Below are 21770 nucleotides of genomic sequence, written 5' to 3'. Positions count from 1 at the left end.
GTTTGGCCTCGTTGTAGTTGGACAGTCTGTAGGCGGTTCGTGATGCCGTGATGCTGCAATGAAATTCAAGTATAGAGAAGGTCCTTCCGGCTAAACAAGGACAGCTGGCAGACGAAGGTCCTGAAGACAAAGATACGAGGCCAAAGACACGTCAAAACAACTACCACGTGCTTCGGATGCCCTCTCTAGCTCACGATACACCTTCCATCTGTCACGCAGAAACTCCATGCTCCGGATCATTATGTCTGTTCTCCAGGTTTTATAAATGGTGCGAAAACGCCCAATAATGATGCGTTGGTGAGTACAGGCAACGGCACAGAGACCAGCGATAACCAGCGGCCAGACTAAAAGACCGTTCAAAGATGAACCTCCCGGGAGAGAACCCAGTTCATTGACGAATGAAATGACGATCTGCTGGAGGGAAGGGTCTCTAGGGGATATCCGCGGATCGAGGGTTCCCTTGACGTATATAAGACATGCGAGACGGTATAACTTGAACAGCGCCAGATCATCATGGGACAGATCATCCTGGTTATTTTGTCTTGAATTTGTAGTCGGAACGTTCGTATCTAGGCTCTGCAGCTGTAGCTCTATACGTGCCAGCTCTAGCCGCCTCTCATCATCCATTGGCTTGTTCGAGAAATGCGTCAGCATAGAGACGCGAAAGATGGTAGCGATCAATTCCTGAGAGGGTCCTAGAAGTAGACTTTGACTCTTCACATTATCACCTTGGACCAAAATTAATTCAAATACCCCAGCTGCTGGAGCTATATTCAAGCTCGATCCGTGAGAAAAAGCTACCAGCGCGAAAAAGTAGCAGAAAATCTCTAGGAGAAATGCTCGCAGCTCAGGATTCCGTGGAGCAAAGCACCACCGCTGCTGCCGCAGTATGACGGCAGCCGCATTGAGGTGGGGAAACATCCGACTGGCGTCAGAAAAGTTGTGTGCCTACTATTCCTGTCAGTCGCACTCTTTTTCTTGAAGGTTAAGTTACGCACCTCATGCACACATAATAAGAGGATAGCCAGCAAAACATCGTCTTCTAGATTGTCAGCACTCAAGCCCCGCAACCTGAAACATGGGTGTCTACCTGATGCAGAGGCATGTTTCTCGGTTGGATATCTGGGGATTAATTCCTTCTTGACCCTTGCACTCAGCCCAGCTATAGCGCTGCCATAAAACTCAAGCGCCATTGTCCCAAGCTCCGGTTCTTCAAGGTCATATTTGACCAAATCTGCAGCCGACATAGCTAATATGCAGTTCAACGTCAACGGATTTTCCAACGCAAACCCAGCCACATGGCGTAGAAACCTATCTCGTCGTCCGGGTCCAATGGACATCCACAACGGACCGGAGTGCGTAAAGTGGTCCAGCAAGCGGCACATCATCCGCCGGCTGGGCACCGCAAACACAGTCACCATGCCTGTGAGTGACTGTGGGATGCTGACACCACGAGGCCATAGTTGTCCATTCTGATGGCAAGGTCGACGGCGCCGTTGACGTTGGGGCTTGTGCGCGAGCCATTGACATGACAGATTGTTTCTCATACAGCCACTGCATGTTGGCCGCAATTCATCACATTTCTTTTTCCGGTGGCGACAGGTTTGGCAGCCATCTTTTGATCTTTTGTGGCCTGTGGTCGGTGCGTTGTATCCCTCTCCTGCTGTCACCATAGTGCCACGCCTTGGCCAGACCGGCTGACATATTTGGTCAGTCATAGCATCTTCAATCCATTTCAGGAATATTTAGCTCACTGTAGCTAACAATACATCTAAGCTTCCTAAGTTCTGTCATGGAAAGGGCAATTCTAGTTGATAATTTTCGTCACAAGATGTACCAGATATTGCACGTGACCTTTATCCACATATCACGTGCTCAATATCAGCGATTGGATTTTGATAAGGAATAATGTCGGACCGATTAGGCAAGTTCCGCCGGTCCGATGATATAGACCAGCGGGAGAGCACGTTTAGATAGACAAGCAACGAATCAGCTGCGTACACGCACATACGTTTGTTAGGCAATATACCTCTTTCGTCCAGCTAATCCTCTCCATATAGACCTCGTTAGTCGCGGATAATCGACTTCTCCGGACCTCCGGCCCCCGATCCCCATTTCAGATTCCGAACTGTCAACTCGTGAATGGGGAAATAGGTATTGCCGTCACAATCTCGTTCAGCCGCCAAGTGATTGTACAGCCGGATGGGGATGCCGGAGGTTGGTCAACGAGAAGAAGAAATGGCAGTGCGCAGAGAATGAAATGGGGCAGGGCCAGGTTTGAGAGACTAAACATCTTCGCGCACTGTTAGAGGCCATGCTGCTGCACGCTTATCTCTGTCTCAAGGTGATTTAAAGGCACTGACTGCTTGTTTCCAATACTGCCGCGGCGAAGCGGAAACAAGGGCCCTTCGCGCAAGACGTTTCATAAAATTGTGCAAAATAGCTCACATGGCCATCGACAAGGATAACAATATGAGTTGTCATTTAGGCCTCGAAATAGAGTGTGTCTATTAACAAAAGTGTGATGAGTAGAAATCATCCACGCTGCATATTCCAACAGCGACACAGTTCCACCCGCGAGCCGTGGTAAGCTGACTAGATAGAAGAAGAGAAGAGGTCGAGCATCTGGTAACCCCAAGCCACTCCCAGCTGAAAATGCCATCGAAACGCAGCTTCTGATTTGCAGTCCTTTTCATACCCTGTTACTCTACCAAGCGCAAGACCTGGCGAAAGATTGCAGTAACCAATCTCCGCGATATTGCTGCTTAGGAGATTACAAACATTGAATGTTCGCAGTATACAGTAGGCAAGCGGGGGCTATTAATGCTGCGGGCAATCAAGATGGATTGAGGAGTGGTATGAAGGAGATGAGGATCAACGTGGACAGGGAAGATAGTACTTCTTCCCAAAGCGGCACCTTCATCAACCCATATAGTCTACGTATCATGGAACATGTCAATGATAGCTTATTATCAATGGGAATTTTTTTTTTCCAGTTCAAGCCATGATAAACCCTCTTTCCTTCTAGACTCTTATTCAGGAACAAAAAGTATAAAAGTGCCCCCTTTGCTAATCGTCATATCATGGGTGATATAAGTATAGGTCCCCTCAGATAGCAGTCCCCCGGGAATCAGAATAAAGTACTTGGATAGTGGCACCAAGTACGCTTTCTTCCGGTCATTGCTAATCTTGGTATTGTTCGGAAAATGCGCCACACGGTATTCCCAGTCCTATCTCAGTCAGCCCACATGTTTTACCAAAAGCAACAAGGTAATATGCACACCTTCCCACCAACCCCCATCGCCCTCAACAATTGCAGGCATCTGGTCGCGAGCAAGTCCCCGAAATAATTCTTGTTCCCATCTTTATCTTCAATCAGACACGGCTGGTGGTTCTCAGGGATGGTGAGCAACGATCCGGTGTTTGTTTCGGGGATCATTTGCTTGATTTCTTCGCGGAGAATTGCAGCGGCAATGGTGAGGTTTGTGCGGATCATTTTGGGGGTTTGGAGTTGGCGTCTAGGAAATATTGCGATGAAGATGCTTGTGGTTCTTGGTGTGAGGATTGGAGTTCGATGTTAGAGGTGTTCGTTGTTTGTTTGCTTGCTATTTGCTGGTACAATGGATGGTCAGGGTAAGCTGACACCTGCTATTTCAATTCCTGATTGACTTTCCTTAATCCCAGGGAACACTTTGTCAGTTATTGTAAACTAGCTATAGTAAGAAGTTTGGTAGAAAAGTCGTTTGCGCAATGTTTGCTGTGAATGTTAGGGTTTATAGGGTGGGGTGGATGGTAAGTACCTGTGGTGAATAGCAAATGGAAATGCAATTGACTTTGATTCAGTCTGGTGGATTTTAAATAAATTAAGAGCATAAAAAAAGATGTAGAATGACAGGAAAGTAAAAGAAAGGGTATTTCAAAGCGGCAACCACAGCAGCCAGGCCTTCTTCCGCCGCTATAATACTATCTGCAGTATACGCTATGCTCTGAAGCTGTATTTGCAATAAAGACTGACCCCTGTACAGCCTAACAAATGCGAGAAGAAAATAACCTATGCCATGTTTTGGTTGATCTGAAGAAGCGCATCCGGACGCTCTGCAATATTTCATCCCCTAATGTGTATTTATCACTCCAAAGGGTAACATTGGAGCATAAACAATTAGCAAGAGGCGCAATATTACCACAATCATGAACCTCACTGGGAACAAAATCGGCATTGAAATTTTACCTGAAACCTCTACATACGCTGAAAGAAATGGAAAAGATGAAATAGAAGCCATTTCTCTGGACCAAACTGTATATGTGGAACTATTCTTCACTTAGCGCCATGGGTAAGCATAAAAACTGGTACTGAATCAACCAATGATCCTTTAATGCCAGTCCCGGTTATGCTAAACCCCTATACCCTACTTATTACCCAAACACAGGCGGCATCCCGTTTTGCAGATGAACTAAATATTAACTGTGACGGTCTCAAACAATATGAGTCTATTTGCAGACTATCTAGCGGGATGCTAACATGATGAAAGAAAGGAAAAAAGCTGGGCCTGCTAGCGCTGAGCTATCTAGTGTGTGCGAAGGGGCTCCTGCCCTAAATTCAAACAGGTCAAAGTAGTCAAACATCTCGCGCTGTCGGTGAACGCCTATGCTCCGTGACTTCAACGACTCTTGTGGCCTATGACTTGTGGGCTTAGCTATTCCCTCGCTTCTAGGGCAAGCAAAAAATGACAAGATGCTGGAGTAACACGCTCCTACAGAATCCATGATGCATCCTGGGTTGGCAATGTGACGAGCTCGAGCACCATGACTGCTCCCCCCCAGAAATCGAAGGATCCCGTCACTGTATCTATATCCGACCTTCCAACGATCATATACCGCAACGTGATCCGAAGGTGTATTTTATTGCTGATGGATTTTTGTTCTGGAGATGAGAGGGGAGGGTTGAGAGCAATTGTCCGCATGGGTTGTTTGGGTGAGGAGGGGGATGGATGGGAGGTTGTTGATATATATTGTCCGGTTGTTCTGGTTTGATTTACTAATATGTATTTTCTTCTAGGGGTCTCTATGGGTAGAAGAATGAGCTGTATTATCATAATCTTCTTCGGATGGTTCGCGAGATCACTGATGAGTCGTAAGTTTGGAGGAGTGGATGAATGAGAAAAATGGATGTGTGATCAGGTATTGGCAGACGTCGCAATCAGGGTTATCTGAAGGCGAGCGCAAAGAAGAAAATTGAGCATCGATGATTTTGTTCTGAGATCTCCGTTATATTGGCAACGTCTGTACAGATATATTCTGTACTTTTCTTGGTTGTTTGAATGGCTATCGAAGTAAAGACAAGTATCTTCTGATGCATGCATTCATTATATATACAGTTATTCAACTATGCATTCTTCGGCCTGGGATCAACCCAGAGCGGATCAAGATAGTAAATTAATCCATGACCAATGGAAGCAGCGAGTGGCCCGATCTATCATCGTTAGTATGATCCAACTACCAGTTTCAAAAAAGCATAAACATACCCAATGAATCCAATGATATCCCGGAAACGACGACGCAACATAAACCCCAAAACACCGTGCGGGATTGACACCTACACAATTAGCATTCCACTCAAATCGCAATCCCAGTATCAGGGAGACTTACTAGCACCAATGTACCCCTCCCTCGTAAACGCAGACCCCCAACTAACAATCCCCAACACAAGTCCCACCAACCACGGTGACGCCGCATGTCCAAACAAACTAGCCTGCCTCGGATCCAAAGCAACCCCAAACGCCACATAAACCAACACCAAACAACTCATAAACTCAATCACCAGCGCATCCTTCACCGGCACCATCTCCGTATCAACATAGCACCCGCCAACTGTAAACTCGCGACTCCCATACGCAGTGCGCATTGCGAAACCAGCCAGTGCGCCGCCGAAGGTCTGCCCGCCGAGATACAACACCATGCGTGGGAAGGAGATCATGCGCGCGAAGAAGGTGGCGAGGGTTATTGTGGGGCTGATGTGGCCACCGCTGGAGGGGGAGAAGGTGTAAATTAGGAGGGGGATGAGGAGGACGTTGGTTATTCCTCCGAATAGGGGGGAGAAGAAGGTGAGGGTGTCGTAGATGCCGGCTTCGGTTTTGGGGGATTCGGTTTTGGAGGGCGCGTGCAGGGTTACCCAGGCGGTCATGAAGGTGCACATCATGCTTCCTTTAGTCATTTAGGTTTGCTGTATGGTCTTGGAGGGTTTGGGATGAGCGTACCAACACACTCCAGAAGAGCAAACTTCCATAGATCCAAACTGCAAAACCCCCGGAGGTCAAAAACCTCAGAGAGATGCATGCGAGGCGCTGCATCAGGGATTTCCTTGAGCAGTTTTGTATTCCGAGGATCATTGCGATCAGGATATTCCTGCGGTCCTCCTAGTCGACCCGCGAACGGAGGTATTCCAGGCGTCACGCTGGATTGGCGTTCAGTGTCATAATCCGGGAGATCGGTAATAACAACCATGATGGCCAGTAAGGATGAATAAAGTTGACAGAAAGTTAATGGGAAAAGAGCAGAACGCGAGACAAAAACTCTTCTGGCTCCATTTCGCAGTAGCACAGGGGTAGTACAACACCCGTATAGATTGTAGGAAAGATTCGGAGACACAGTGGAACCGCCACGGAACTCCCAAAGGCTTAGAATCTAAGCATAATACGAGTATGCTCTCCAAGGAACGGCTCTAACGGCAGAGTCCATAACCACGCGACAGGTTTGGCTCAGCACTCGGGAGTCTGCAGGGCTGCATTTCCCGATTCGTCGGCATTCCGACAAGCTGGAGACCCAAATATCGGAAAAGTGGAGCACAGATAAGGTTGGAAAGCATTTGGCAATCGAATTATGTGCTTGAATGGTGAGGATTGTCTGATTGGTCTGAACATTCGCCCGAGAAGATGTTCTGTGCTCCGTGGCATTCAGTCTGTAGCATTGCGGCTCTCGAATACCGAGTAAATACTCCGGTTAAGACATCATATGACAACGGCATATAATTATCCAATAGACAGAACCCTCATGCCGATAAATGCCTGGCCACACCATCCAGTCCGGGACATTGTCGGAGGTACCATTAAGGTTGTGAGAGGGTTAGTCATCACGACCCCAAAAAAACTGGAACCAAGAAGAGAAGGTCAAAACCAGAAAGAGCAGAGGGGATGCGCAGTGTTTAAATCCTGCTCTTATCATCTAGACCAGTCAGTCCCCTGAGTCATGGCCATGATAAGTCGTGGGTTTATCTTGCTATCCAAACGTACCTGTATGGATGTTGTATCCTGATAGGTGCTGATAGGGACGGAGCGTCCCGTTGACATCGGGGGGAGCAGGGTCCTTGCTGATACAGACCAAGTAAATGCTCTGAGCCTTTAATATTATTTGTTCTCCGTCTTCGATAAGTGGTGATTGAAGATCGTGGCTGTTTTAGTGGTACGGGCTAGAAAATGAAAGGGCACTGACTCGGAACCCTAGTCTGCCTATGCAGCTATGCTAACAAGCAAATCAACGTCTAAGAAGCTTGAAAGCAATTGATAAGGAGAGGGGACTCGATAATAACATTTAAAATACGAGCAATAATAAAGCTAGTTCCATCTGTCCGGACGATGCATACTACACTACGTAGTCTGATTCTGACTCGCAGTCATGAATGATGAAATAAACTATATGACCAAAATCAAATCTTCAAATACACAAGACTCACTACTGGGCTTTTTGAAACGCTACATGTGTTGGTCAGTATTGTTTTGAAGCGCTTTACCCCGTGCATACATTGTTAGGGCACAAGCCATTATGTCCGTATGCAGGTTACCCTGTCATGTGACCTACTGCATTAAGCACATCTACTCAACAGCATATTCAAGTAAAGCCATGTCAATTCAAAGCAATGTTAGCCATGTATAACTCTCATTATTGTCACAAAGAAAACGAGGTGCCATTCATATCTGACGAACGATAGCATGGATAATCGACCTGATAAGATCCGGATAACAAGAATAGATAGAAGCAAATCGTCTGACCCGTGGTCCTTCTGGCGCTGGAGGAAAGATCATATAACCCGAAAACAAACAAACACCGATGTCATGGATCGAGAGTACAATTCCGACATACAAAGACAAAGAATCACTTCATTACCAATTCCGGCCCCGACAAAGGACTCGGCCCCGGCGGTGCTGGACCAACGTTCGGCTGGGGTGTTGAGTTATTCATGTTGCTGTTGCTGCCGCCATTGCTGGCGCTAGCCGCCGATGGAGTTTTGCCTCCACGACTTCCAGGCCCACCTCCACGACCAGCCGTTCCACCGCCGCGTCCATTCGAGACAGGCGAGATGTGGTTGCCTTGCTTCTCCTTTTCCGCCTCCATCTGCTGGCGCGCAGCCTTGCTGACACGAGGACGACGGGTAGTGCTGCCGCCACGCGATCCTGGACCACGAAGGGGCAACCCGGTTTCCTGGGAAATAGGTACGGCAGCCGCCAGAGGGACTTGATGGCTGGTAGCTGGTGCTGCACGACTGCGACCTCCACGTCCACGGCCACGGCCGCGTTTGATAGTTCCGTCGGCCCTGGTCAAGTTAGTATTGTGTAGAGCAAGGGAGCTAGAAGGGAGACTAACCGTTCGACTTGCACCTTTTCACCCTCCGGCACCAAAGGTCCACTATACACAAAGTATCCATCCTTACTCGCAGCAGCATGCTCTTGCCAGGCCATTTCAGTATCGTCGACGAAGGGATCATCCCGATCGTAGTCTTCAATCTTCTTGCGGCGCTTCTTCTTCCCCTCCGCTCCATCTGCGGCCGCTGCACCGTTGACATTGGCTGCGCCAGACATGGTAACATCACCGTCGAGGTCACTGTCGCGCTCCATGTCCAAACTCAGATCCTCGTCGGCGCTCTCACCGGCGGACAGTAGACCCTTGGCGCTTTTCTCGTTCCGCTCCAACATGGCACCTGCGGCAGCCACACGCGCCAGTTGCTCCTTGTGAGCAGCCAATCGTGGATGTAGAGCAGCAAACCCGTATTGTTCCTCGGCCAAACGTGCGAAATTGATGATTCGATTGGTAGTGCCGTTCAAGGGAACATGTAGAATAATGCTAGGCGTGGTGGGGGTGTCTGATGAATCTGTATTGTCACCGCCCCCAAACAGGGCATTCGAGATCAATCCCGATCCTTGGGGCAGCTTGGACGGAGCATCTTTGTCTTTGGCAGCGCGACCAGTCTTGGGCGAGGGAGGTTTGGAGGAGGTTTCTTTTCTTTCTTTCGGGGTTTCTTTTTCCTTCTCTTTCTCCTTCTTGGTCGTCTTTGTGGGCTGAGAAACAGCGGGCTCCGGTTGGTCCACATCCATTGCGACTTGCGCTTGTGCTTGTTGTTCACTTTGGGCTACCGGTCGTGCTGATTCTGGTTGGGGAGGCTTCTGGTCTTCATAACGAGGTTGCTGCTGCTGCGATTGCTGTGCAGGAGGATACGGAGATTGATGAGCGTAGGAATGTGAAGCTTGCAGTGGTTGTAAAGCAGGCGGCAGCGAGTGGTGAGGAGTAAGTAGGGATCCATGAGGATGCGACGGGGAGGACGAAGACGGCAAGGGCGAGGGAGCTAGGGAGGGATGAGAAGGCGTCGGGGCCTTGGGATGGGCGGGAGAGGAAAGATTCGAGTGAACATGAGGAGAAGCACGACGAGGAACAGGCGAGTAAATAGGTTGAGAGTTACTTGTTGCAGTGGGATGATCAATGATACTAGCAATGGCCGGCGATGCACTGGCGCGAAAAGCACTGCGAGTGGGAGGACTGGCGGCGGACGGGGTCGGGGCGGGAGACGCGGTGTCATCCAAGGCCGATCGGATGGGATCGTAGTTCTGACCACTCGTTCTCTGCGGAACTGAGGGCGGCGGCGGAGGCGGTTGAGATTGTGGACGGGAGGGCGGTAATGAATGGGTTAGAGGATACGAGGAAGGAATGTGAGAAGGAGTGTGGTGGTTATTGGGATACGAGTGGTGGAAGGCCGGAGGTTGTGGCGGAGGAGGTTGTTGCTGCTGCTGCTGCTGTTGTTGTGATTGTTGTGATTGTTGTGCATGTTGATGCTGTTGTTGTGGAGGCTGATATGGGGGAGGCAATGTGGCTGCATCGTTATTCTCCAGTTTGGGTTTTTTCCGAGACGACGTGGTATTATTCGCTGTGGACGCCGGATTGGATTTTCGGCGGTTATTCCTGGGCTTGGTCTCTTTCTTTTTATCCTCCGGTTCGGTCGTGTTGTTGTCGTCGTCCTTCTTTCGACGCGACCGACGAGTCCCGGCAGAAACACGCCGGCCCTTCAACGCATCTTCCGCGCGTGTTTCGGTGTCGATGCCGGCATCTTGTTCTTGGGCGATGGGATTGTGGTCGGGTTCCGTGGACATATTAGCATAGACGAGTTGAGGGATAAGAGGTGGTGTGGTTGAAGAGGTGGTGTAAAGAGGACAAGCAGTGAAGTTGAAAATGGGGTTAGAAAAGAGGTGTGGAAAAGAAAACAAAACGAGAGAAAGAAGATTACAAGAATCGGAGAAGAGAAGAGAAGAAATATATAAAAAAAAAAAAAAAGAAAAAGAAAAAGATGGGGAAAGATGGATGGAAAAGGACGGGAGATGGACGTAGTTAAGGTAGGAAAAAGAGGGAAAAGAAGGAGAAAAGAACAAACGGAAAAAAGCGAGAAAAAGGCGGAAGAAACAGACACAGAAAGGGGGACTTTATTAGAGGGTTGATATGGGCAGATGCCGTGGTATATAGTAGTTAACCACGGATAAAACAGAGAACTCAATAAGGTGCAAGTATGTAATATGTTCTTAAGGGATATCTACTTGAACCTATCCATGCAATAATGTATCTTCCTGACTCCGGCCACATATTCTGCATTCATGGATATCTGCGTTCCTCCACTGCGCCGATATCTGATACCACCATGACAGATACTTGGGTACGCAATTCTACGAAGCGCTAGTACTTGGCAAGTATCGCTCTATATCTCATATTAAGCGATATGGTGCGAGTAGATATTAAGGATTAATATAATATCTTCGTACACGAAGACTTTACGTCCAAGTTATTGCCAACATACCCCCGGTTGGTATCATAGTATGCAACGCATTGATACAACTGTACTTGTACCATACTCTGGTTTCAGTCCGGTTTAATACTGCATAAACAGAGGCGTCGGTATCATAACTGTTTGTCATGGTAATTCAATATTATATATTCTATATTAAATACTGACCTTGTAAAACCATGATCCCCCCCGAACTGTTTGTATCTACAAGGGTCTGTACATCGACACACAGACCACACTATTCCCAATACGGCTAGCTCATCTGCACCAATTTTAGCTTTTGAGCCGCATCCCGATTCGGCGCTTTTGTATAGCTTCACTTCCTCTCGATTCAGTATATTCTCATCAAATCACCCATTATGGCCTTCCCCGGTGAACGTTTCGTCATTGATCTCGACAATGACAATGAACTAGCTCCGAATATCCCTTCGTTCGAGGATACAGCCTCTCCGTTTTCCCTCATCGGCGAGATTCAAGAACGTGCACCAACCGCCGCGGCTCCTCCAGCGCCTAAACCTCCGACCGGGACGGGATTTCCTGAACATAAAAAACGATTTCAGCGGTCGGCTTTTAAGCAGCGCAGGACGGAGAAGCAGCAGCAGGAACAGCAGAAGCAAGGACAAAGTCTCGCCACGGGTCCCATTAGCGATGAGAAAAAAGCTATCGATGAGGAGAATCGGCGCCAGTTGGCGTCGCTGTCGGATGAACAAATACAACAAGAGCGGGAGGAATTAATGTCTTCGATCGACCCTGGTCTTCTCGAAAGATTCCTCCGCAGAGCCGTTATCGACGAGCCAGAGCCAGAGCCTCAATCCAAGCAAAAACCCGAATTCTCCAAAAAACCAACCAAATCGGTTTCCTTCGACGTCCCAGAACCAGAAACTTTAAAACAAACCTCACCACCTCCAAAACTACAACCACAGCCATCACAACAAAAACAACCCCCGATAAACGAAGACCTTCCACCCCCAACACTCCCCTCCGACCTCCATCCCGCCTCCGAACTTCCCCCCTCCTTCCACTTCCCAACACCACCACCCACTTTAACAAACCCACCACCCCTCGACCCATCCTCTTCGTCTTTCCTCTCTGACCTCCAAACGCACTACTTCCCCAACACCCCCCACGACCCCTCCTCCCTCAACTGGCTCCAACCCGAACCCTCCGCCGAAGAAGCAGGTATAGATACCTCCAGGACATCACCCTACGACCCCGAAAGTACCGCAGAAACGATCCATCCCGCTGCGATTCGGTTCTCGCTTACTGGGACTATCATTGCGCCGTCGACTTCGTTGTCCCTTCCGACGACGCTGGGTTTGCATCATCACGGGAGCGATCCACAGGCGGCGGGATATACGATTCCTGAGCTGGCGATTCTAGGGCGGTCGTCGTTCCCTGCGCAGCGGTGTGTCGCGTGGCAGATCCTAGGGCGGATATTGTATAGGCTGGGACGCGGGGAGTTTGGTGAGAGAGGCAGTCCGCTTGTCGAGGGGATGTGGGAAGTCGTTGAGAAGGAGGGTGCTGTTGCGATTATGTTGGCAGAGGCGGACGGTTCTACAAATACAATCGAGGGCGATGGGAGTAAGGTGCCCCTCAAAGGGGCTGGTATTGGGAGACATGCTAGTGCTACGGCTTGGGCTGTAGAGGGTGTTTGGCTCTGGCAGAAGAGTGGTGGTGGTGATCGGGGTGTTTTGAAGGAGGGCACTATTCGGCCGCGTTGATACGCTTCGTGTTTTTTTTTTTTTTTTTTTTTTTCTCCTTCTTTTCTCGTTTATAAAAGTCATTGCATGCATACTCACAAGATAACGAAGAACATGGATATCATAATCATAACCACAATCATAACTGTAGAAACAAAGAAAGTTTTAAACATGCCCATCCTCCCCAACCTGTACCCCCCAAATCTTCCACCGAACCTCCTCAATAAACTCTTTCCTCAGCCACAACCCATTTCCTTCGCCTCCGCGTCCTCGTTTACTCGTAGCCGTAATCTCACTCCCCACCATCTGGCTATCCCCATCAACCCCAGCATCCTCACCCTCGACCTCCGTATCATCTCCGTCGTCAACATCAACAATAGCTCTCTCCAGCTGCGCATCAACCCAGCCAAACAACAATCGTAACTGCCACAGCCGATCACGGACTTCATCGGGTCCTGCGCCTCTTGCGCTCACCGCTGCCTTCACTATGTTCGATACATTGCGCTCGAGGACTAACTTGGTATCTACGGCAGACATGCGGAGCCAGGGGGCGTTGCTGGATAATGTGTTCTTCCGGCTCCCTGACATTGTCGGGAAGGAGGAGGGCATGGCGAGCGAGCGTTCGCGGATGTCCAAACCACGGAGGGAGGAGAGGTGGAAGATCCAGTCCCAGAGGCTCTTTGCAGAGGGCGTGGGTGGTTTTCCGGTTTGCGAGTCCATGGAGAGAGGTAAGGGGGCGAGGGCCATTTGGTTGTTTGCTATGGTTACCGTTGAGGCGGGATTCGTGGCGGAGGAGGTCTTGTCTTGTGTTTCACTGAGGCCGGTGAAGGTTGATACGAAGACTGAGGAGCCCGTTGGGTTGTATGTTGTTTTGCGGCGGAGGTACACTGATTGGTCACCCTGGCGAAATTTCTCGCGGAGGCCTTGGTTGGGGCCGAAGTCTAGGACTAGTGGCCAGTAGTCTGTGCTTCGGACTTCGATTTTGCTGACCTCAGATAGGTCGGGAAGGAGGCATGGGGCTGTTAGCTTGCGTCGGCCGTTGTTCTTTATGCTGATTGTAATTGGGATTGAGATGGGTCGGCGCGTGTCGATGTCACGGGGGATCAGACAGCGTGGTTCTGCTGCTAGAACCCATAGATGTCGGAATGCTTGGAGGTGGCATTTGTTATCCAGTACTGTAGTCGGGAATATTGGGTAGAACGAACAGAGCAATGAGGCGATTGCTAGGTCCGATGTGCCCAGTGTGTAACTGCCTCCGCCCAGGAAGAGCATGCCAACGGCCATGTGTGCTGCCATGTGACTGCCATACGGGGTATCTGGGTCCACGCGGCCGTGGAGCGAACGCAGTCGTCGGAATAGTACCAAGTCCCCGGTTCCTGCCATCACAGTGGCGGCAGAGAGCGCGACGATATCCTGACAGTTCCGGACCGAGTTTCGAGTGAGTCGTCCATCGTAGTTCATCGCGGGCAGTCGGCAAATCCGCATGAACTGGTCTAGATATGAAACCAAAAGGTCACGCACGTGCGTTTGCGCAGTGCCGGCATATCGAAGACCCAATGTGAAGCAAAGACCAGCAATGATGTTGAAGAACGGCATATCGTCACTCTTGAGGCGACGAACGCCAGTCAGCCGATACCGCCGGCGATAGATCTTTGGAAGACTCTTGATAATCCATTCTTCACTGGCCTGGATGCTGTCCCACATAATCAAGTGTCGTGCCAGCGTTCGAAGAAGGAAGAGGTCAGGTCGGACATAGTCGAAGCGCACCGTCGTATCAGGAATGTCGATCTTCTGCGCCAGGAATACATCGTTGGTCTTCATGAAAATGATAGTCAACGCAATTGTTGCCCCAGCAGTAGCCCGGTCCAAGACGTGCGCCAGGTCAATGTTCTTAGTTCCCACCGCAATAGCCAGCAGTCTCTCCATGATGTGCATGTCTCGCATACCCCGGAGATCTTTGCCCTTGCCAAGGTTGATAAATCCAAGCGCAAAACCGGCGGCTAGTCGGTATCCTTCGTCACGCAAGTCTTCGTGCGATGTCGAAGAACTGTCTTCCTGCTCCGAGTTTTCAATCTCCGACAGCATGACCTCACTCATTCTCCGGTGTTGCGAATTACAGTAGAGCAAACCAATGCCCATGATACCGGCAGTCTGCGTCAACGATGACAAGTTGAGTTCCGCTGCTCCAAGAGGCAACATTCGCGTTACATGTACAGAAAGTAGACGCGTGATTAGGGTGTCCATCGTGCCCAGATACGACGCGGACAGGCCTAGCAACAGCCCAATTGATGTCATGGTATGCTTCGGCGTCAAGTATTTGAATGCAACCCACTTCGCCAGCGACTTGAGATGCCCATTCAGACCCAGGGCCAGCAGGAAGCCTGCATGTCGGTTCGTCAGGTCTTGCGGCTTATTGAACAAGATCCACGAGGTATCAATTCCCTTCGACGCTTTCGAAATCGCCAGCCCCGTCGACACGCCATTGTGGAAAAACGCCCAGCATACCTTTTCCTCGCTGAATGACGCTCGGTCTGCACTGATGGTCACATTTGATGGCTTCATCACGCATTGCAGCGAAAATGACGGAATCGGTAGCTTTTCAGTCAACAATGGTAACCGACCACTAAAAGCCAGCATGGCTCGCCCGGCAGGGATAGATAACGTCCGTAGCGTAACCAACTGCACAACTTCCTTTTGCGCCTCGAGCAGATCTGAATCCGTCCATGTCGGTTCCGGTACACACTCTGCCGCAGGTGGTTTCGATTGGTTCAGCACTCTGGCGGCTTCCACGAAACGCTTGTCTTCTCGGAAGATCAGCCGCGTCACGGAGAACCGGTCTGCTTCTGCCGAAACTTCGAAAGAGTTGATCGTATCAATATCCATCGCCGAGTGGCCGACATTATGGAAATCGCGCACCGCTTCGTGCAACACTGCTGGTTGTGGTGCTGTTGAGAACGGGCGAGAATTGTCGGTATTCATTGACATGTTCAAGTCTTCTCGATCAATAAGCTCCAAGAGTGCTGCATTCCATGAAGTCGACGCGCGGACCTGGGATTTCATGATTGCCTCGTATAATGGTGCGCTCACTCCCTCCGGAAAGGTCTCAATGACACTCCTCGTCAGACCCCAACGATGCAGGAGTTTAACCTTATCCAGTGATGTTGAGCAGCGGTGGACTTCGGAGAGGAATCCATTCAACGCCAGCATCCTGGGTGTCAGAGTAAAACACTCTTGCCACAACTTGCCTTTCTTTGAAGATCTATCCGAAGCACTGATAAGATCGAGGAGTGAAAGAAATGGTGTCGACCGTTGACGCCACGCGTTTTCCATATAAGCGAAGATCGAAGGGGGTGCAAATGGCTCAGAAGGAACGTTAAGGATAGAAATCTCAGCATCCTCGAATTGCCAGCGATCGATGCTCGCAATCTCGCAACCAAAGTAAGAATCTTCGGTCCATGTCCACGACTTCCAACCCAGGTATCGCCCGATCTGTGCCAGCACCGGTGCGAGTAGACCTAAGGTTCTACGAGACTGCTCTGTCTCGCAAATAGACAGCTTCTGCTCTTCCCGTAGGATATGTAAGCCCACAAACACTGTACACAAGGCGGTCCGGCGAGAGTTCTCGTTGTAAGATTCTGCAGTTGGGAGATAGCCTTCTGGTCCTGAAGCTTCAGTCCCTTGAGGGGTCTGCAAGAACTCGCGGGTCAAAGAGGCACATCGAAGCAAGTAGGAGTTTTTGCGGAACGTGGTCCGGCTAGAATTCAACTGATCCATGGTGGATGTTCTCCTTCCACGCGTTAAAGGTGCACTGCTGTGATCCTCTTCTTCAGCGTCCTGCTCGACGATCCATCCCCATGCACTGTTGTTCATCCATGGCGCGACTACACCAGCAGAGCCTGATTCTTGGTCTAGCATCGCCTCCCAACTCTCCAAGTCGGCGTAGCTTCCACTGCTTGATCTGGGAAGGCCCCTTCGCCTGCGGGTTTTAGCTGGGGTTTGTGGCGTGTGGCCGCTGATGAATGGAATAGCCATCGAAAATAGAACAATTACCATGGCTGTCCATTCCAAATCGTTCTCGTTTGTCTCTCTGACGCGAAGCCATTTCATTACCTTCCACCATCCGACCAAGACTCCTTCTCCAGCCTTTTCCGTATCGCGCAAAACGAATCTACAAACTCTTATGATACGCCTGACAACCTCGTTACTAGGTTCCATTTGGATTTGTAGGCTGTGCTTCCGCTTCATGTCGTCAATCACGTCGATTCGGCCACGGACAGATGGGTGATCCAATCCTGTAACTGTAACAGATGAGTCCGTCATGAGCCGGTGCAAGCCACTTTCACGAGGCCTATCAATCGAGGTACTTGTGGATACGCCGTATGGATCGTAGAGCATGAGTCTCCTGGGGACCTCAACTGTCATTGGACTGCACCACGGAGACTGCAAAGATATTTCGTGCTCCCCTTGGTCTGCGACGCTCAATATTGCAAACCGCGAGACTTCCCCATCCACAACCTTGCAGGCATCCAATACGTTGGAATAATGATGTACACCAGTCGCCTGGACGAGCAAGGAGCGTTCATCCGGGGGCACATTCTTCTTCGTCTTTTTGGAAATGACTCGATCCTTTTTCGGGAACGCAATTCGATCAGCCCTAAGGTTGACAATCGCCATGGATTTTGCATCTTGATCAACGACACAAAGAGCCAAGACAGCTGTGAGTCCATTCTGTGAATGTCCACAAGCAGAGGGCGTCATGGTAGAGATTTTCAGCTGCCGAGACTTAGATTTGGTATTTGCTTGGAAATTGCCCGAGAACTTCATAGGAAAGCTCTCGATTTTGTTAAGCAATACTTCCTCCGGGAGACCTGACGCAGCTCCCTTAAGGTCCATGCTCTCAAATCCCTCATAGAGGCTATCATTGTTCAACTCCTCTAGGAGCCTATCAACCGGGCCGTCAGCAGTGCTGCTTGTGGTGCTGTAAATAGAAGCACTTCCCGGTGGCAGAGAACCGCGAGGGTTGAATCCAAAGCTTCCACGGGTGCTTGCGCCGCTTATAGACTGCCGCAGTCCTCCATGAGACACAGTGGTGGACTGACTTCCTGTCGCAAGGTCTGAAAACGCGATTCTATCTTGGTTGGTCGCCAAGTCTGTGCGTGCAAGCAAAGAGCTCACTCGTCGTGAGTTTTTGGACGGAACCCCGAGGTCACCCAAATCTTGACCCAAGCGGGATGCGAGATCCTCCTCTTCCGGTCTCCCATCGGTAGAATACTGTGAGTGTGATAAACCGGGAGTATTCCAACTGTCTCCTCGAGGGCCAAAGCTTTCCCGAGCAGTAGATGGACGGGCCACGGGGGTTGTCGCTCCAGTCGCCATTCCAAAATGGGAGCTTCGTCGTCGAGAGCGAGTGCCTCCAGTCTCACGTCTTTCTCGTTTCTTCGAGGAAGACGATGTTGCGTTCTCTTCATCTCTATAGCGTGCGGTCCAGATAGTATACAGACCCGTATGCGAATTGATTGTCACCACAAGTATGAGGGGGCCCCTAGTTAATGCTTGACTAAAACCTGACAGCTCATTTGTTGGAGAGACATATACTATTTCATCTGCTGGATCCAGAACATCTAGTCCAGAAGGTTTGCTACTGGTGCTGCTTTGCAACCAACGAGAAGACTGGCTGGTGACAACCAATCCCATCTCAGAATGAGGGTCCATCAGGGAAAATACCCTAGGAAGGTTGGCATGTTTACCCTTCTTTGGTTTCAGCGAGGGCTGGAGAGGGGAAACCGTTAATGACGGCCGATTGGTTTGAGACTGAGACGCCGTACCCGGTCGAGATATAAAAGAATTGGGAGGCGCCATTGGATATATTGTGGAACTGATATCCTCTTCCTGGACCTTTCTTTGAAATAGAAGACCTCTAGGGGTAGCAAATGCCGAGTCGACTTCGAAGGGTAATGGAATGACATGGCTGTTGCCAGTAAGGAAAAATATGTGCGCCTGAGACTTGAGCACCACCACCAATGCTCTAGATAGCCCATTCGTCGAGCCAGAACCGTTTGTCCCCTGTATCTCTCCATCTCGTAGACCAAGTGTCAACCCAGAGGCAGCCAGCTTCGATTCCGATCCCCGCTGTGCTCCTGCCTGAGATTCCCATGTATCATTTCCATTTGCGTTGGGGTTCTTTGCCTTCTCCGGCACAAAGTGTGTTATCAAAGCGTGTCGTATCTCCTCCTTCTCGAATTCCAATCGAAATACCCTCGTCACAATCCCCGCTCGTGACCACACGACGCACTCTTTTGTCCATACGATCTCATCCGCCACGGAGCCATTTGGCGTTTCATCGACACAGGTTTTCCAGGCATACTGGTCGTCAGAAGGATCGGGGGGTAGGAGTTTCTCTGCGATCAGGAACGGGAGGGCGGAGGGGACGTGGAGGCCGAGAGAGCGGACAGTCGCCATTATGCAGGAGTATCAATTCTGGCAATAGGAGCCAGTGACTGGGTCATGTCCATTGTCAGTTTAGCAGTCAGTAAGCAAACAGACCAAAGACCTCGGACGGAGCGTTGTCAAGGTCTCCGCGTGTTGTTGTTTTTCCGTACTGAGAGTGAGCTCGACGCGGCACGGCTTTTCCTTTTTTCCCTCTTCGGGGAGAGCCAACTTCCTCCAACTCTCTACAACCACAACTGTTCTCTATAACTATACCATTACAGAAGTACTCTAATTGCTTAGAGACTTCCAATCACAGAGGACTCACATTGATCACTGAATATTCATCTGCTGGTTTTAGCAGTAGCTCCCTTGTTTTTCTTCGCCAATCAAACAGAAACAGTCAAGCTTGAATCGCCACCACCAATGCCCTCATTTCCTGATACGCCTTTGATAAGGCCAAGGGATGATGGCCTGCAGCTCAGGTACTTGCCACTGCATCTTTATTTGGGGATAAACCCGGTCTAACAGCTCCAGCTACCAACTTCCTCACCGCGTTCACTCTGCGAAAGGCTACCCTATCCTCGCTCCGAATGGCTCCTCGATTATCATTTACGGCTATGAAAATGGGTTTAAGGTGGTCTGGAGAGGTGGAAGACGATTTTCCCTCCCAAAAACAGCGTCCCTGAACGGGAATAAGTCAAAGAAGCCCAACGGTGCCAATGACGATGCGGTCATGATCATCGACTCGGACGATGAGGACAGCCCAGAGCCACATAAAGAAGAGACTGTATATGATTTTGAGGCGGAGGAGACAGAGGTTGACCCTGCCTATCCTTTCGAAGGGATTCTCCGACAGATCGACATCCCGTTGGGAAGCAAAGTTCTTGACTTAGCCGTACCGCGTGTTCTCCCGGAGGCTTCACGCTCAGCCCTTGATCCTTTCCCGCCTCTGTTGAAGGATTCGATCGTGGTGGCCGCCATCTGCGCAGACTTTTCAACGCGAATCGTTACACTCCCGTTGAAACCACCTCACCTTGTTCAGACCGATCCGTCGGCATGGGATATTCAGACGCTTTCCATCGCTGGTGGGGTCTCTCACCAGGAGATTCCGCGCGGTGTTTCGATTACGTTTACTTGCCAAGAGGTTGAAAACAATGGAAATACGGCGGAAAGGTGGGATCTTCTTGTGGCAACTCATTCTGCGGAGGCGTCGGGCCTGCTTTTAATACACCGGATTGCTTTATTGGAAGAATTCAATCATAGCCAGATCAGATACCGGCTGTCAGACGAGGATATCGAGTCAAGGAGACGCCATTTACCCGTTCCTGCCCAGACAATCGCCTTCAATCCGTCGGGATACCCATCAACACGCCACTCAACTCTGCTTGTCGCATTCCACGGATGCGTGAAAGTTTACTCGTGCTTTTCGACCAAGCCGTCTAAGGCGTCGCGAAGGTCCGGGCCGCAGAGCGACTACGAGATTACAGAGACGGAAGGAAGATGGCTCATTAGTCTCTTCCCTGGATTTGAATCAACGCCTTCGGGACTCCCACTTCGAAAGACGATTATTGATGCTGATTGGGTGCTTGGTGGACGTGCATTGATGGTCTTGATGGCTGACAGTGAATGGGGAGTCTGGGATATCGAGGGTGCTGGTCCAGGGACCGCTAAGGGACCTCTACAGCGCCAATCTAGTGTTCAAGGAGTCACTGGAGGTTCTCTGACCACATTTTCGGTCAGTGGCCGCATTCTCAGTCCGCTGGGGAACAAGACGGACCCGGGCGAGACCGAGCAGCGACCAAAATTTGCTCCCTTAACACCATCAACGAAGCGGGTGCGTGAGGACACTTTGCTCAAAGGCTCGGTTGGAACGTCCACCAGGCCGTCCATGTGCGGCGAATTGTCCGTGTTCCAGACCAATTCGGCACGAGACGCATTGCCTGATGAGTCGGTTCTGCTGCGCCACGGAAGCCAGAGCGCGGTTATTCCCAGCCTATTAGCCCTATGGCGCAACACAGTCAAAGCAGCCGGCACCTTCGACTCATCGAACCGCTGCCGCGTGTCTACAATCCAAGATGTCCATCTGATGGGCGAGCACTTCACAGGCATCGGCCATCTCCCGGCAGCGTCCCGCCAGACTCGCAAGACCACGGACCGTCAGGAGTTCGACATTCTCGTCACCGCAGAGCACCGCATTATGATCCTGGCCCCACGACTGGTCGAACCGCACTATGAATCGGCCTCTCGACCGGCAGAGGAGCCGATCAATACAGAAGTAGACCAACTCATGCTCCGTCGCGGTGAACTCGACGTGAACGGCATGGACCGTGTGCTGAGTGGTATGGCAAGTGGGAATCGATCACTCCGGATGGGAAGTCCGATCAAACGAGCCCGTATCTTTACTTAATCTAATCAGGTAGGAGAGAAGCAAACTAAACCAAATGCGTCAATTTCAGATACCCAATACAGCATTCTCCCTTTTCTTTTTCTCTTTTCAAAACATATCCCATTCACAATTCACTCTTCGCGCTGCAAGGTGGAGCGCAAGG

The 21770-nt window shown here is 50.2% G+C and overlaps 7 protein-coding genes across 7 annotated transcripts; 2 read left to right on the top strand and 5 right to left on the bottom strand.

Moving 5' to 3' along the window:
* Window positions 1-90: 90 nt before the first annotated feature.
* On the bottom strand, window positions 91-1673 carry EURHEDRAFT_453594 (Zn(II)2Cys6 transcription factor; the record flags this gene model as incomplete). The annotated part of the gene is made up of 3 exons (XM_040784136.1): window positions 91-948; window positions 999-1039; window positions 1091-1673. 3 exons carry the CDS (start codon window positions 1671-1673, stop codon window positions 91-93), a joined length of 1482 nt encoding a protein of 493 aa, XP_040639946.1.
* A 1359-nt stretch (window positions 1674-3032) lies between these two features.
* Window positions 3033-3610, bottom strand: EURHEDRAFT_385653 (uncharacterized protein; the record flags this gene model as incomplete). The annotated part of the gene is made up of 2 exons (XM_040779656.1): window positions 3284-3610; window positions 3033-3230 (listed from the first exon to the last, which is right to left on the bottom strand). The coding sequence occupies exons 1-2, from the start codon at window positions 3494-3496 to the stop codon at window positions 3033-3035; spliced, it is 411 nt and encodes a 136-aa protein (XP_040639945.1). The 5' UTR covers window positions 3497-3610.
* A 1503-nt stretch (window positions 3611-5113) lies between these two features.
* Window positions 5114-6202, bottom strand: EURHEDRAFT_411410 (aquaporin). Its single transcript, XM_040781615.1, has 3 exons — window positions 5647-6202; window positions 5523-5593; window positions 5114-5470 (listed from the first exon to the last, which is right to left on the bottom strand). The coding sequence occupies exons 1-3, from the start codon at window positions 6179-6181 to the stop codon at window positions 5384-5386; spliced, it is 693 nt and encodes a 230-aa protein (XP_040639944.1). The 5' UTR covers window positions 6182-6202; the 3' UTR covers window positions 5114-5383.
* Window positions 6203-8145: 1943 nt separating this feature from the next.
* EURHEDRAFT_514661 (uncharacterized protein) lies at window positions 8146-10409 on the bottom strand (the record flags this gene model as incomplete). The annotated part of the gene is made up of 2 exons (XM_040786289.1): window positions 8146-8584; window positions 8635-10409. The coding sequence occupies 2 exons, from the start codon at window positions 10407-10409 to the stop codon at window positions 8146-8148; spliced, it is 2214 nt and encodes a 737-aa protein (XP_040639943.1).
* A 1008-nt stretch (window positions 10410-11417) lies between these two features.
* Window positions 11418-12885, top strand: EURHEDRAFT_367480 (RPAP1 family protein). Its single transcript, XM_040778507.1, has one exon. The coding sequence runs from the start codon at window positions 11452-11454 to the stop codon at window positions 12811-12813; it is 1362 nt and encodes a 453-aa protein (XP_040639942.1). The 5' UTR covers window positions 11418-11451; the 3' UTR covers window positions 12814-12885.
* EURHEDRAFT_411406 (anaphase promoting complex subunit 1) lies at window positions 12828-19393 on the bottom strand. Its single transcript, XM_040781614.1, has one exon. It carries the CDS (start codon window positions 19249-19251, stop codon window positions 12958-12960), a length of 6294 nt encoding a protein of 2097 aa, XP_040639941.1. The 5' UTR covers window positions 19252-19393; the 3' UTR covers window positions 12828-12957.
* A 251-nt stretch (window positions 19394-19644) lies between these two features.
* On the top strand, window positions 19645-21628 carry EURHEDRAFT_514658 (uncharacterized protein; the record flags this gene model as incomplete). The annotated part of the gene is made up of 2 exons (XM_040786288.1): window positions 19645-19703; window positions 19756-21628. 2 exons carry the CDS (start codon window positions 19645-19647, stop codon window positions 21626-21628), a joined length of 1932 nt encoding a protein of 643 aa, XP_040639940.1.
* Window positions 21629-21770: the final 142 nt, after the last annotated feature.

Source organism: Aspergillus ruber (genome assembly GCF_000600275.1).
Source record: "Aspergillus ruber CBS 135680 unplaced genomic scaffold scaffold00009, whole genome shotgun sequence".
In the NCBI taxonomy this organism is placed as follows: Eukaryota; Fungi; Ascomycota; class Eurotiomycetes; order Eurotiales; family Aspergillaceae; genus Aspergillus; species Aspergillus ruber.
The sequence above is the reverse complement of the archived record's forward strand: the minus strand, read 5'-3'. Positions and strand labels throughout refer to the sequence as shown.